At 45.2% G+C, this 13,874-nt stretch overlaps 1 protein-coding gene across 1 annotated transcript in view; it reads left to right on the forward strand.

Moving 5' to 3' along the window:
* The window catches only part of grid2ipb (glutamate receptor, ionotropic, delta 2 (Grid2) interacting protein, b), a gene marked incomplete at both ends in the record, with an annotated part of 123,807 nt that overhangs the window by 10,347 nt on the left and 99,586 nt on the right, over positions 1–13,874 (forward strand). Inside the window, 1 exon segment of the mRNA XM_084322335.1 lies at positions 1,863–2,017. Within this exon segment, the coding sequence (XP_084178461.1) occupies positions 1,863–2,017 (155 nt within the window).

A 13,874-nucleotide genomic window follows, 5' to 3' on the forward strand; every position in this document is an offset into this window, starting at 1 on the left:
AAAACTAGACAACATTTGGTAACTTTGGTAACACCTAAAACTAGAAAACATTTGGTAACTTTGGTAACACCTAAAACTAGAAAACATTTGGTAACTTTGGTAACACCTAAAACTAGAAAACATTTGTTAACTTTGGTAACGCCTAAAACTAGACAACATTTGGTAACTTTGGTAACACCTTAAACTAGACAACATTTGGTAACTTTGGTAACACCTAAAACTAGACAACATTTGGTAACTTTGGTAACGCCTAAAACTAGAAAACATTTGGTAACTTTGGTAACACCTAAAACTAGAAAACATTTGGTGACTTTGGTAACACCTAAAACTAGACAACATTTGTTAACTTTGGTAACACCTTAAACTAGACAACATTTGGTAACTTTGGTAACACCTAAAACTAGACAACATTTGGTAACTTTGGTAACACCTAAAACTAGACAACATTTGGTAACTTTGGTAACGCCTAAAACTAGAAAACATTTGGTAACTTTGGTAACGCCTAAAACTAGACAACATTTGGTAACTTTGGTAACACCTAAAACTAGAAAACATTTGGTAACTTTGGTAACACATAAAACTAGAAAACATTTGGTAACTTTGGTAACGCCTAAAACTAGACAACATTTGGTAACTTTGGTAACACCTAAAACTAGAAAACATTTGGTAACTTTGGTAACACCTAAAACTAGACAACATTTGGTAACTTTGGTAACACCTAAAACTAGACAACATTTGGTAACTTTGGTAACACCTAAAACTAGACAACATTTGGTAACTTTGGTAACACCTAAAACTAGACAACATTTGGTAACTTTGGTAACACCTAAAACTAGACAACATTTGGTAACTTTGGTAACACCTAAAACTAGACAACATTTGGTAACTTTGGTAAGACCTAAAAGGATAGTCACATTGGGGCGACAGCGGCTCAGGAGGTAGAGTGGTCGTCTGGTAGTCGGAAGGTTCCCGGTTCGATCCCCGCTCTTCCCGGGCAGCGTGTCGAAATGTCCTTGAGCAAGACACTTAACCCCTAATTGCTCCCGATGAGCAGGTTGGCACCTGCCGTCGGAGTGTGAATGTGTGAGTGAGTGGGTGAATGTGAGGAACACAAATTGTAAAGCGCTTTGGATAAAAGCTGCTATATAAATGCACCATTTATATGCGCCGGTGTTTTTGGTTTTGCGCCGGTGTTTTTGGTTTTATATTGGAGATATTGGAAGTAGAAGTCCTTATCATTTTGTTAGCCATGCTAGTGGGAGTCAATGGGGCTACGGAGCATGACTGAAAATAATCCATTGGACATCCATGAACTGAAAGGAATCCCAGTTTGTGACAGATCAGATAGGCCTCTGATAAATGTCGGCTATCCCTCTAGTCCAGAACGTACAGTTATAGTGGTTTACAGTGTGTTTTAATGGCGTAAGAGACATTAGAGGCTCGTATAACAGTCTAATACCATGTCCTGTCTGATCATTAAGGGAATGAAGAGGTATCTTGTGTTTGATAGTTTGATATAAATAGACGTGTTTTTTAGGTCACCACCAGTCCAGTAATCACCCGTCCAGATCTTTATTTTTTTTAAAGATTTTATTTATAGCATTTTCAGCTTTGGCTGAAGGATGGCCACCCGGTCGGGGAATCGAACCCAGGGTGACCGCTTCGCGACTCAGCACGCTATGTGGTGTGCTACTGGAGCGCCCCCCCCCCACGTCCAGATCTTCTAACTTTGATTCATGACCCCATTCCTTGTCCTTGGATTTGTTGCAATGACCCCCTTTCTGTGGATTGAACTGGGAAATTAAGTTATTTTGTATTTCTGTGTCCTCCCAAACGATTCCTCCGTCATTGACGTCCGTCAGATTGAACAGATCCTGGGGGACGAGCCGGAGGTGAAGGAGCGCCTGTTCGCGGTGCTGAAGCAGTACGCGGCGGAGAAGAGGGTGGACTGGCTGGCCTCCGCGCTGCTGGACACACTGACCACCGAGGAGCAGCGCCAGCTCATCTCCAGCATCAGGTAGTCAACCTCTCTCTCTCTCTCTCTCTCTCTCTCTCTCTCTGTCTCTCTGTCTCTCTGTCTCTCTGTCTCTCTCTCTCTCTCTCTCTCTCTCTCTCTCTCTCTCTCTCTCTCTCTCTCTCTCTCTCTCTCTATCTCTCTCTCTCTAAAATTTATAAAGGTATTAAAAAGTCTTGAATTTCATTTGCACAGGTATTAAATTTTTTTGGGGGAGGCAGCCCGGCTGTCGGGAGATGAAATAATATGAAATATATGAAATGTTTTTGTCTTCAAGTGGTTGTTTTTTGCGGGGGCCACTGGGAACTTGTTGTGCCTGGCGAGAGGGGGCCACTGGGAGCTTGGTGTGTCTGGCGAGAGGGGGCCACTGGGAGCTTGGTGTGTCTGGCGAGAGGGGGCCACTGGGAGCTTGTTGTGTCTGGCGAGAGGGGGCCACTGGGAGCTTGTTGTGTCTGGCGAGAGGGGGCCACTGGGAGCTTGTTGTGTCTGGCGAGAGGGGGCCACTGGGAGCTTGTTGTGTCTGGCGAGAGGGGGCCACTGGGAGCTTGGTGTGTCTGGCGAGAGGGGGCCACTGGGAGCTTGTTGTGTCTGGCGAGAGGGGGCCACTGGGAGCTTGTTGTGTCTGGCGAGAGGGGGCCACTGGGAGCTTGTTGTGTCTGACGAGAGGGGGCCACTGGGAGCTTGTTGTGTCTGACGAGAGGGGGCCACTGAGAGCTTGTTGTGTCTGGCGAGAGGGGGCCACTGGGAGCTTGTTGTGTCTGGCGAGAGGGGGCCACTGGGAGCTTGTTGTGTCTGGCGAGAGGGGGCCACTGGGAGCTTGTTGTGTCTGGCGAGAGGGGGCCACTGGGAGCTTGGTGTGTCTGGCGAGAGGGGGCCACTGGGAGCTTGGTGTGTCTGGCGAGAGGGGGCCACTGGGAGCTTGTTGTGTCTGGCGAGAGGGGGCCACTGGGAGCTTGTTGTGTCTGGCGAGAGGGGGCCACTGGGAGCTTGGTGTGTCTGGCGAGAGGGGGCCACTGGGAGCTTGTTGTGTCTGGCGAGAGGGGGCCACTGGGAGCTTGTTGTGTCTGGTGAGAGGGGGCCACTGGGGGCTTGTTGTGTCTGGCGAGAGGGGGCCACTGGGAGCTTGGTGTGTCTGGCGAGAGGGGGCCACTGGGAGCTTGTTGTGTCTGGCGAGAGGGGGCCACTGGGAGCTTGTTGTGTCTGGCGAGAGGGGGCCACTGGGAGCTTGGTGTGTCTGGCGAGAGGGGGCCACTGGGAGCTTGTTGTGTCTGGCGAGAGGGGGCCACTGGGAGCTTGTTGTGTCTGGCGAGAGGGGGCCACTGGGAGCTTGGTGTGTCTGGCGAGAGGGGGCCACTGGGAGCTTGTTGTGTCTGGCGAGAGGGGGCCACTGGGAGCTTGGTGTGTCTGGCGAGAGGGGGCCACTGGGAGCTTGGTGTGTCTGGCGAGAGGGGGCCACTGGGAGCTTGGTGTGTCTGGCGAGAGCTTGTATGGAAGGCGTGCCGCCGCCAGTTCAGTGACGCTATGTGTGTTTTCTTTTTTGATAGTATGGTCGTGAAATTGGTATTAAATCTTGCTCTAAGTGGTATTAAAAAGGTCTTACATTTCATTTTGAAAATGATTGACAGCCAATGATAACAAGTTTATATATATGTTTAACAAAAGTGACCGCTCCACTTTCTCAACCTACCTATTCATGGTGACTCAGTCACACGGAGAACGACCCCAACAATACTTTAGCCTGAAACAGTCCATTTGGGTATAATGTAGTTGTTATTGCTGTGTAATTGTCAGAGAATGTGCTGTGAGTAAGTGCTTTTCACCCTTTTTTTCCAGAACTTCTTCAGCTTTCAATGTCTGTTATTGTTTGAACTTACTGTATGTTTTGAGTTTGTATCCAACTGTTATTAGACAAGGAAAACAAAAATCGGAATGGGATTTTTACAGGTTTTTAGTGATGTAGACACTGCAATTGCCCATGCATTTAGCCTATCACATGTAAATGTTGAACATGGAACTATTATGCAACTGCAATAAGAAAAATGAACCCTGGCCTTTTAGATTATGCTTTTTAGGCACATTTTTACTAACTTTTTCTTAGGCGGAATTTTGACCTTAGTGGTTGAATGAATGAATGAAAACTTTATTTAACAGATTGCAGGGTACAATACAGTACGGCTCAATACACACAATTGTTAAAGGGGAACTATCTTATAAATGGCCTTTTTCAGTGTTTAGCATTGTTTCCTAGCTATGTGGACTTATATTAATATGATCTATGTCTCTAATTCTCATATTGGCGCATTCTTCCAATTCTCCTCTCACAATATTCACCCTCACTGAACTGAGTCATCTGAAAATGTGATGATCTGTGATGTCAGAGAGACACCGCTGCATGATAATGTTCAGGCGAGGCAGTGGTTTACCATTGTGGTTGGAGCCCAGGCTCAAAACGGCTTAAGATCTTGAGGTAGAAAAATGCTGTTTTTGAGGACTTGATTAGAAATACAAAACAATGAATTAAAAAAAATTAAAAATTACAGAGGTGTTCCATAAACTCACAGGAATTGTGTAAAAGTGCCCAAATAGTGAAAGAAATAGTAAAATAGTTCCCCTTTAAGGGGATGCAGACCTGAGAAAGACGTTTGTCTTGTTTCCATCAGGGTCCCCCATTTTCAATTCATATAGACATTTATGACATACACAACATACATGACATTTATGGCATAGGGACATATAGGTATTTAGTACTGATACATTTGTGACATAAACGGTATTCAAATATACAGTACTGTTACCCCTAGATCCTGACAGAGTATATACATATGATGGGGAGGGGACTGTACATTAGGAGGGGGTGGGTGGGTGGGAGAGAAATATACATACGGCGGGGAGGGAATATATACATGCGGTGGGGAGGAGACTGTCTATTAGGAGGTGGTGGGGGTTTTGGGCATTTACGGTGGTCAGTTTCGAATTGCAGCCTCCTTGACCTTGACCTTGAAGCAGGTAGAATTCTACTTGTGTTTACTTCCTCAATAACTCCCACAGTTTTTGGATTACCATAAAATGCCATATATATAATATATAAGCTTTCAGGTGGCGCTGAGCTTTTTTTTCGATAGCGCAAATACTCCAAGAGTTACGGTACAGAGAAGCAGCAGTGGTATTTGGGCCCCAGCCGGGCCCGTAGGTTTGGAAGGGTTTTAACTCTCACTGGACCAAAACCACTGTCTAAAGCAGGGGTTCCCAAAGTTTTCAGGCCGCGACCCCCGAAATAAGTGTCAGAGAGCCGCGACCCCCACTATTATAGGAGGTATAAAAATATAATAAAAATTTAAGAAAAGAAGTGTTAATTATTATAATTTATTTTTTATTTTTTTATAAATGGAAATGTATGGTTGAAACATGCAAACGTTCAAATGCACACACACTAATAAGCATTGGAGGCTTTTAACCAGGGCCGGACTGGGGAAATCATTCAGGCCAGGAAATATAGTGCGAAATATAGCCCCAGTCAGGCCATTTTTTAAGTGGGGGGTCTGGGGGTCCCCCACCAGGAAATGTTTTGTTACAAAGACTTCATTTTTCCTGCATTCTGGTGCAGGAATTGTTTTATTTGTACCCTTTAAATGCCAGTGTTTGTGATGACATTTTTTAAATCATCTGGCGACCCCCCCCCCCCGGCAGCTCGCGACCCCCACTTTGGGAACCCCTGGTCTAAAGGACCGCTAGCTGAGAGATATTCCATATCCTTTATGTTGTGATGTCTTGGACCCAAGGTAGATAGCATAGCTAATGAGTCTCATAATACAGTAAGCGAACCCTTCACGGATGCTTTAAGCTGCACTTCAGCTACATACTGCAGCCACGGCCTCTGGGTTTTCCGCTCCAGTGCTCCGGCGGCTGGTATTTTAATCAACGCATCCCCGATCCCCAGTTTGCAGTCCCAATGAAAAGCAATGGTAATCTGTGGGGATTAATGTGTAACGTCCTCCATGTAAACAGGCTTTTCCTCTTGCTCATTCTGCCGGGGGGGGGGGGCGGATTAGGGGAGTTTTGCTTGTCAGCCATTAGGAAGAGACACACAGTGCTTTAGGTTGGCTCCATCTGCCAGGGTAGATCCGCAGTGACCCTCATGGTGCCACTGGTGTGTAGAGGTACATGAGAGCGGGCAGGGGCTACAGTAACTAATCACAGGTCGGACGTGGCTCTGATAATCCATACTAAGCCTTCTTAAGCCTTCTCCTTATTGTAGTCCTGTTTCAACAAGTTAAAGGGGAACTATCTGATAAATGGCCTTTTTGAGTGTTTAGCATTGTTTCCTAGCTATGTGAACTTATATTAATATGATCTATGTCTCTAATTCTCATATTGGCGCATTCTTCCAATTCTCCTCTCACAATATTCACCCTCACTGAACTGAGTCATCTGAAATGTGCTGATTTGTGATGTCAGAGAGACACCGCTGCATGATGATGTGGCTGTGTGGCATCAGGCTCATGATGAGCTGCACACAGTGGTTGGAGCCCAGGCTCAAAACGGCTTAAGATCTTGAGGTAGAAAAATGCTGTTTTTGAGGACTTGATTAGAAATACAAAACAATGAAAAAAAAAAAGAAGAAATTACAGAGGTGTTCCATAGACTCACAGGAATTGTGTAAAAGTGCCCAAATAGTGAAAGAAATTGTAAAATAGTTCCCCTTTAATATAGGACTTGGGTTTTTTGCAAAAAAGAAAAAAAAAACACTCAGATTATGTGACTGTGCCTGTAATAATAATGAGTGAGAATATACAAATATGATAATTATCATGCATCTAGCGATGGTGCATGAGCCTGGTACCGTCAAACAAAATTCAGATCAAACTGTCAAAAGTATCAGCACTCGAGATCCAGCAATATCATATAAAACTTAGCGTTAAAAAGGTTGTCGGAGGGCGCTCCAGTAGCACACCATGTACCGCGCTGCGTCGCGGATCGGCTGACCCGAGTTCGATTCCCGGACCCGTCGTCATTTGCCAAATGTCTTCCCCTGCTCTCTCTCCCGTTTCACCCTCACTGTATCTGTCGGTCATGTTTGACCAGGAAAAAGCGATAAACGCTAAAAAATAAAGTTTAAAAAAAAAAGAAAAAATTGTCGGAAACATATTTTAGGTTCAACTTAAGGTAGAAAAGAGAAGGTTACGAGCGAGCCACCGTTTTGTATGTGCATTTTCTCCAAGAAGATCTCCTCACACACACATTATTAACTATCGATTGTGGCTGCAATTCTGAATGGCTCGCAATTCCGAGAGGGAGTGCTCTTCTTGTCACAGCTGAACTGCAGACATTGCACTATGTACAGTACATAGTACACAGTACAGGTGCATCTCAATAAATTATAATATTGAGGAAAAGTATATTTTATATAGATTCATTACACACAGAGTGGAATATTTCAAGCCTTTACTTCTTTCAATTTGGATGATTATGGCTTATTAAAACCCAAAATTCAGTATCTGAGAAAATGAGAATATTACATAAGAGCAATATATATATATATATATATATTACAGAAATGTCTGCCTACTGAAAAGTATATGCACTCAATACTTGCTCGGGGGGCTCCTTTTGCATGAATCAATGCGGCGTGGCAGGGAGCCAACCAATATATCTCCTCAATATTCTAATTCATTGAGATCCACCTGTATTTCACACGTTCTCAGTGTTGAGACAACAACCCCTCATTGTGTAAACACAATGCAAAACACAGGAAAAGGCCATTTCTAGTGTAGTATTCTGCTAATGAACATATCCATGACTTCTGGCAGAAGGGAGAGCGGCAGCCTCTCTCTACACAGAACCAGAACCGTCTCTCTCCAAACGTATGATCAACCCGTCACTCAGTCTGTGGGCTCCTCCAGAGGGATAATGATGGAGTGGAGGAGATGGGGATGAGAAGAGACTGGGTATGTGTGTCCTCTCACATGACATACAGTGTGAAGAAGTAGTAATCTGTGAACGAGAGCGTCTGTCATTAAATCTCTAGTCTGATTGTAAGAGGGGGCTAGTGCCCCCCTGTGGTCGGTGGCGGTCCCCGCAGCCGGGCCTCTGCTGGTCCCCAGTGAGGATCTCTGCTAATGATGAGGTCGGCTAGCTAGAGAGGCTACAGCAGCCTGTTGGCTAACAGACACATGAGTTGTGGGTAGGGATGTCCGATATTATCGGCCGATATTGGCATTAAAATGTGATATCGGAAATTATCTGTATCAATTAAAAAAAAATATATATATATAATAATATATATATATATTTTTTTTACATTTATTTACCCAGGCAAGCAAGTAAGAACAAATTCTGATATTATTTATTGTCAAAAGTATGCATAATGTAATGTTAATTACCTGAAATTAAATGAATAATTAAATATTAATCATTTAAAAAAAAATTGGGGGGGGGGGGGGGGACCCTGCATATATCGGTATCGGTTGATATCGGTTGATATCGGTTGATATCGGTATCGGAAATTAAGAGTTGGACAATATCGGTATATCGGTATCAGTAAAAAAGCCAATATTGAACATCCCTAGTTGTGGGTATTGACGTTTCCAGATGTATCTAGAATGATGGAGTGGCAACAATCAGCCAGGCATACTTTAAAATAGAACGTCACTCAAATAAAATATTTGAAGTTTTATTTGTCAAATACACAACAATACAGGGGCAATTGCAGGTAATGAAATGTTTGTGTTTCGAGCTCAGACTCAACGGTGCACAATTAAGAAACGACGATGAATACAAGAATGGTAATAATAAGTAGTAGTAGAAGGATAAAATATAAAATGAGGTAAGATAAAATAAAATAGTCAATTACAGAAAGTGTCTTGCGTATATACAGTAGTGTATGTGCATGTTAAGGTGCAGTGCAGGGTGCGTCTGTGTGTGTGTGTGTGTGTGTGTGTTCAAGAGTTTTGAATGTGTTATTTCCATTCTTAAGACAGTTCAATCAATATTTGTGAACATGAGCTACTCTCTCTCTCTCTCTCTCTCTCTCTCTCTCTCTCTCTCTCTCTCTCTCTCTCTCTCTCTCTCTCTCTCTCTCTCTCTCTCTCTCTCTCTCTCTCTCTCAAAGCCAGAAACCAGAGAAGTACGAATCTAACTTGTGACGTCATCAAGTATAAAGTCGGGAGATTCTCCATTGACAATAAATGGGAAAGTGATTCTGTGGAACAACAGAACATTTGCTTTCTCTTTTTATATCCAATCGAGCTTTATTCTATAGTCGCATACCGGTAGTTCAGTTCTAGCACTGGTTTTCGGGGCGAGAGTTGCTCATCTTCGCCAATATTAACGTACCGTCTCAGACCAGAGGAATAACAAGTCGAGAGACCTGAAATTGAGGCGTAGATCCCCTTTTTAACGGCCGTCCACCTGAACGGAGATGCTGCACACAGTTAGAGAAGTGTTGAGTACGAATAACAAACCATTTTAATAGGAAAACGGCGATGAATAATTCAGAAGAAGGGGTCAACCGCGCACTCCCTACCGGATTGGAGGGGAGCTCCTATTTGCACAGGGCCAATAATAAGCATTATACAGTAGATGCCATATCCCCCTATCCCCCCCCTCTCTCTCCTTCTCTCTCCCTCTGTCTCTCCCTCCTCTCCCCCCCCCCCCCTCCGCCTCTTGCTGAGGGTTGCTCTGTTTAGCTGATGGATTTTCCTCTCATTATCCCGCTCTAAAGCTGGTGCTGCTTCCTGTGCTCTGTGCACGGTGGCCGCCGCTCCCCCCCCCCCCCCGATGCTCCGGTGCAAGCGGCTTCCTGGATGCGACGAGGTCCCTCTCAATACTACCTCCACCGCCTTAAGAGAGGCGCTGATAGGCGCAGGGGGAGGGGGGGGGGGGGGATGCTTTTATAAAAATAGCCGCGTTCCTGCCTATTAATACACTTTCGCCTACTTGTTTGGAAAGTATGATGGACTGCTAGAAACATGAATTGTTTCGGGTGAGTGTGTTATGTAGTCGGTTTGATTTGAAATGGCTGTTGTTTGGGGGGGGGGGTGAGGGGTTTGTGTTTGTAGCTCTGGCACCTGCACTGTTTATACTGCAGGCAGGGTGTCAACGGATCCAGATGTTGAGGCTGAACAGGTTGTGGGAGGATGCAGATTGTTTATTATGTTTATTGCATGAGGGCTCCAGGCTGACATTTGGCATTTGCAGCACAATTTAGCATCACTCTCGCACGTGTGTGAGTGTGTGTGTGTGTGTGTGTGTGTGTGTGTGTTAAGGCTGAGCCCGAACGTTCGAACGTTCGTTCGTTACGCTGACATTCGGACTTTAATTAATGGGTTCGAACGTTCAGTGAAAAAAAAAAAAGGAGGCGAGCAGGGTTGAGGCGATGTGAAGAGGCGCGTCCCCCGCGGCGCTCGGCTCAACCAGTACGGTCTGCCGGGCTGCAGCGGGATACTATTGTCTCAACCAGAGCTCTCAACCAATGCAATAGAACAATTTTGATTGACAGGCGATTCTGCCAATTACGTCACACCGCTTGCACCCGCCTCTGCTGTTACCACCAATCGGCAAGCGTTTTATTAGTTTTTTACTTCCGGAAATGCCGCCATTGATCTGCTTGCGAGAAGCACAACAGACTTACCGTAGCTAATACGTTAGCTCCCCGCCGAGAACGTAGATGAGGATGACCAAACGAGGCATAATGATTTTACTGCAACGAATGTTATAATAAAACAAAGCCTTTCTATACATGTGTCTGATTGAAAACTTTATTAACAGACTGCAGAATGTGTACAACTCAGGGCTGAGCAACGGAAGGACAAGTAATGCCAGCTACTTGCTATGTTCGGGTAAATAATATGCTGATGTTATTGAACGTGTAACACTAACTATATAACGTTAATGCCACAAAACGAATGCCTTTGTTTATCTAGCCCCTTACGTGACTGCGGTGTGCAAGGGCTATTGTTTATCATAAGTAGTAACTTTGATGCAGTAGCTTGTTTATTTTCTTCTGAGTGCTTTGTTTAATTACATGTTTACATGAACAGCCACCACTGTAAACAACATGTTTTTCACCAATAGACTATGCAATGCCGCCCTCCGTAGGATCTATAATAAAATACAATAAAAAAAAATTTGTATTATTAACACTTTAATCGCCGGAAACGCCGTAACTCGTCATTGCCCGCCATGCTCATTCTGCCGAAGATGCCGTAACACGTCTTTGATATCAATATTTCAAAAATCTGTGATCGAAATCATATTTCTCCTCCGGGGACCTGAGATATACTGCTGATCTCCACTCAACTCTCTAACGGTTCAAGAGCGCCATCTGGTGGCCGATCGGCAGATCGGCCAACAGGAAGTGACGCGCCAAACAGGAAGTGCTCATCCATATTTCGTCCGGGCACTCGCGATCGTTAGCCGGACTCCATCTCGACACACTGGATAATCAATCGCTCGCCCTAACTCAATAAACAACGTTATTTGGACGTATATAGTATTATACAACCTGGAAATGGTTCATCTAGATCAACATCCCATAATCGAAAACTGTCTACTCCAAGCTGATCGTCCAACGGCGCGAGGAAGATACGGTAAGATCCAGCGTTATTTTCTAACGTGTTCCATATAAACTGCTCTGATGATCATATGACCCAAATCAAATCAAATCAAATTTATTTATAGGGCCCGACAACACACGTTAATGTCCCCATGGGCCGTACAGGTCTTCTTTAAACAAGTCAAGAAGAAAACATAACAATAAGTCAAGAACAGAACAAGAACACCATAAGGTCCAAACATTTTTAGATGAATGCAAATAAATGAAAGAATGCAAGCACTCCCAGACATACCCCACGCGAAGGTAAGGAAAAACTCACTAAAACCTAACAATAGGGAAAAAAGCTCCACAGGCAGTGTGGAGGAGAGAAACCTTAGAAGGGACATTCAAGGGGGGATCTCCCTTCTTAGATGTTGGTGATAGTAGTGTTGCAGACGGACAGTTGGTAAGCATGCACTCATGTGTGTAGTGAAACACAGATGAGTGCATGCAATAGCAACTGTACATTTAACACTAGGTGAATGATATTCACATTCACACTAGGTGTTGTGAAGGATCAGATTAAACCGAATATATATATTTATTTATGGATATATATTTAATAGTATTTGTATATCGTTTGATATCCCTTGTATATTCTTTGTACATATACACTGAATATCCCTTTAGTCTACTACAGCCCATAATAGTTCATTCTCTCGAGAGGGGCGGAGCTGAGCGATCATGGAGTAGACGTGTTTCACATGAGCTCCCTTCTACCGTGCTGAATATACGTTTCTCCCCATTAGTCTTTATTTTATTTTTATTTGTTTTTATCTGTTTGCTAGGTCGTCGTGTTTAGTATACATTCATCAACTTTTTTCGACTTTCTACGATGGCGGGGGTGGAAACCAGAGCCATGAAAGAATTAGGCACGACACCGGCGCCGCCGAGCATGGCCGCACCGTCTCCCGCTGTCGGGGAGTTAAGCGAAGCTGTGCTCTTGGTCATGACCAAGCTACACGCAGACTCTGAGACACGCATCGCTGAAGCACAGAAGAAAGTACACGCAGACTCTGAGGCACGCATCGCTGAAGCACAGAAGAAAGTGTTGGCGGATTTCTGTATCAGCCTCCGTCGTGAGATATCAGAAGAAATACGGCTGGCGGTAGTCCCGCTGACAGACAAGATGGAGACGATTCACGCTGCCTCATCGGCTAATGCTAACGAACTAGCCATGCTAACGACGGAGGTATCATCACAGTGTGAGAAGATGGCGGGTCTTGAATCCGCCCTGCTGGCTAGGCAGGCTGAAGTCAACAAACTACAGTCGGCGATGGAGGAGATGCAGTCCCGGGATAGACGCCACAACGTCAGGATTGTTGGAGTACCGGAGACCAGCGGTGAAGGCCGTCTCTCTGAGACCATGCCCGAACTGCTGCAGAAGATACTAGGGACGGACGTCCTCCCCTCGCCTCCTATCTGTGAGTCGGCCTACAGAGCGGGCAGGTTTTCTCCCGGCGTGAACAAAGAACCGAGGCCCATCATAGTCAAGCTGAACAGACTCCAACAGAGAGAAATCATCATGCGGTCGGCTCGTACCAGAAGGGGTACTCTGAGGCTTGGCGATCACAAAGTGGCCATTTTCGAGGACTTTACACCGGAGGTTCAAGCTCAGAGAGCCGAGTACAAGGTGGTCCTGACTAAGCTATGGAAACTAGGCCTGAGGCCCACGTTATTCGCTCCCGCGAAACTATCTGTGTTGGAGAAGGTCGGTGGTCAGCGTTTGTTTTGGTCGTTGGCTAAAGCGAAGGAATATCTCGCGGAGACACCCGAGTCTGTTGCTTGATATCTATGGAGGGTGAGTGACTTGGCGGTTTGGGCCTATATACATTGATTAGGTCGACTATTCACAAACACTTGCTGTCATGCCCAGACATGCTAACTGTCCTCTGCCCATCCAACTAGCGGGGCTTCCCAATGACTTCTGTTACTTGCTAAAGCTGACCTCATGGTCGTACTTGTGTATCGCCTCTTTGGAAGCTAACGAGCTAGCTGAACAATGTACATAGTAGGCTAACGTGCTATCCGGATTCGTCACTAGCTTACGCGCTAGCCTCGGGCTAGCCAGCGGGCTTCGACTATGGTCTGCGCCGAGACATTCGAGACCCGAGAAGCTCTGAGAGAGCGCACCAAAGCATACAATGACGGCCTAGTGGCAGGCAACATGAATGACCACAAGGTGGCGCAACACAACGTAAGGAGGACAGTGTCAGAGGCCAAACGGCGCTACAGGGATAAAATTGAACTCCAGTTTGAACAAGCTGA

The sequence above is a fragment of the Notolepis coatsorum genome (assembly GCF_963971535.1).
Source record: "Notolepis coatsorum genome assembly, chromosome: 10".
NCBI classification, from domain to species: domain Eukaryota; kingdom Metazoa; phylum Chordata; class Actinopteri; order Aulopiformes; family Paralepididae; genus Notolepis; species Notolepis coatsorum.